General features: G+C 57.0%; 1 protein-coding gene across 1 annotated transcript; it reads left to right on the forward strand.

Moving 5' to 3' along the window:
- The first annotated feature begins 9 nt into the window (after positions 1 to 9).
- LOC114072818 (ankyrin repeat domain-containing protein 7-like) lies at positions 10 to 1,455 on the forward strand. Its single transcript, XM_027910664.1, has 4 exons — positions 10 to 301; positions 724 to 838; positions 1,083 to 1,256; positions 1,345 to 1,455. The coding sequence occupies exons 1-4, from the start codon at positions 84 to 86 to the stop codon at positions 1,453 to 1,455; spliced, it is 618 nt and encodes a 205-aa protein (XP_027766465.1). The 5' UTR covers positions 10 to 83.
- Positions 1,456 to 1,715: the final 260 nt, after the last annotated feature.

The raw sequence follows: 1,715 nt of genomic DNA on the forward strand, positions 1-1,715 counted from the left end.
CCGTTCATCATCCCTACTTGGCTCCCGGCAGCCCCGCCGGGGGCTTCGTGCGCTTCCTGCTGCTGGGAGCTCCGAGCAGGGCCATGCCGTGGCTTCTCAGCAAGAAGCGACGGCAGTCGCCGTCCAGCAGCACCAGTGGGCAGCCCTGGGCTGCCACCAGCTCCACCAGTGCCTCCGAGCTCAGGGAGAGGGGGCTGGGCAGGCTGCACCGCGCGGCTGCCCGCGGTGACCTGGCCTGGCTGAGGCGCTGGCGCTGGTATGTGAGGGCAGTTGGCATCGACAGGCAAGACCAGGAGATGCGGTGAGTGCTGTGGGACGCTGATGGCACACCTGGGCTGCTCCTGAGCCAAGCTGCAGCAGTCCTTGGCAGCCCTCTCTGAAGGACAAGGCTTGAAAAGTGAGATGTGCCCTGTCAGCTGGGAGAGTGAACTCTGGAGCTTTTCACTGCTTGGCGCTGCCGGCTGGGCTCGAGCGCTGTTGGAAACACGTGTCCCCGAACTGCCGCTTCACCATGGTCTCTCTGCAGGGCTGTTTTGCAGCTGCTCAGCCCTCACCTGTTCTCTTCTGCCCTGTGGCTCATCAGGGAAGGATTGCAGCAGCAGCAGCAGAGAGCAGCAAGCAGGAGGAGCAGAGTCTGGGCAGGGTCCCCAGGGTGCTGGGTGGAGACACAGCTTTGGCTTTTCCTTTGTCTGTCCAGGTTAAGAGCGTCTGTTTAATTTTTAGGACACCTCTGCATCTCGCTGCAGCAAATGGCCATGCAGATGTCATTCGATATCTGATGAGAAAGAACAGCCAGCCCAACCTCGCTGACAGCTTCAAGAGAACGGCACTGATGAAGGTGTGTGAATGCCTTAGGATCTTGTAGGTGGGGTTAGTGCTGCTGTGTTAAAGAGGAGATGTCTGGCAGGATTCCTTGCCCCACAGGCCCCCAGAAACATGCAAGTTGCACCCAGCATGGCATGGGCCTCTGTTAGCTAATCTTTGAAGATGTTCCTCTATCCCAGCATTCAGGAGCTGAGGGAGTTGTGACAGAGGGGAATGTAAAAGTTGCAAGTCTTTCCCTTTCTGTGTGTTGTTCCCAGGCAGTGCAGCAGGAGCAGGAAGAATGTGTTGCTGTTCTGCTGGAACACGGTGCCGACCCGAATCTGGCGGATGCTGACGGCAACACTGCCCTTCACCTGGCTGTGCTGTCTAAAAATACAGCTGTGGCAGGGCTGTTACTGCAGCATAATGCCAAGAGTGATGCTCAGAACCAGGTAACCTTGGCATGTGGGTAAAGCTGCTCTTTCAGACAGGTGCAGAGCTTGTCTGTGTTTTTCTAATGGGGATTCTTTATTCTTTTAGTGGGGATTTACTCCCTTAAAACTTGCAGCCTTCCTCCAGCATGAGGAGATTCTGCAGTGCCTTCTGACCAAAGCAGCTGACAGACATGCTCAAGCCGAGCCTGAGAGGTGAGGGGTTTGTCAAACCAGCACGCAGGTCTTCTCAGTAGTCTGAAAGTGGGACTGAGAGGAGGGGCATGGCAATGGGCTTGGGAAAAGGAGGAGGAGCCCCGTGGAAGCTGTTCCTGTGTGACTGGTGAAAGCAGGTCTGCACTTGGCTGCTCTCATAACTTAGGGGCTCGTCCTTTGCCCTCTGAGGTCTGCGAGAAAGCCTTGTGTGTGGTGCCCTCTCCCCACACAGCCCAGAGCCAGCGGGACACATGCCATGAGCTC

The sequence above is a fragment of the Empidonax traillii genome, unplaced genomic scaffold (assembly GCF_003031625.1).
Source record: "Empidonax traillii isolate 1590-97213 ecotype Southwest subspecies unplaced genomic scaffold, ASM303162v1 scaffold4086:size10160, whole genome shotgun sequence".
NCBI classification, from domain to species: Eukaryota; Metazoa; Chordata; class Aves; order Passeriformes; family Tyrannidae; genus Empidonax; species Empidonax traillii.

Bases quoted from the DNA above. Each gene is read 5' to 3' on its own strand.
- LOC114072818 (XM_027910664.1), top strand. From the start codon at position 84: ATGCCGTGGCTTCTCAGCAAGAAGCGACGGCAGTCGCCGTCCAGCAGC. The intron at 839-1,082 runs GTGTGTGAATGC...TGTTGTTCCCAG, and splicing joins AGAGAACGGCACTGATGAAG to GCAGTGCAGCAGGAGCAGGA. The intron at 1,257-1,344 runs GTAACCTTGGCA...TTATTCTTTTAG, and splicing joins AGAGTGATGCTCAGAACCAG to TGGGGATTTACTCCCTTAAA.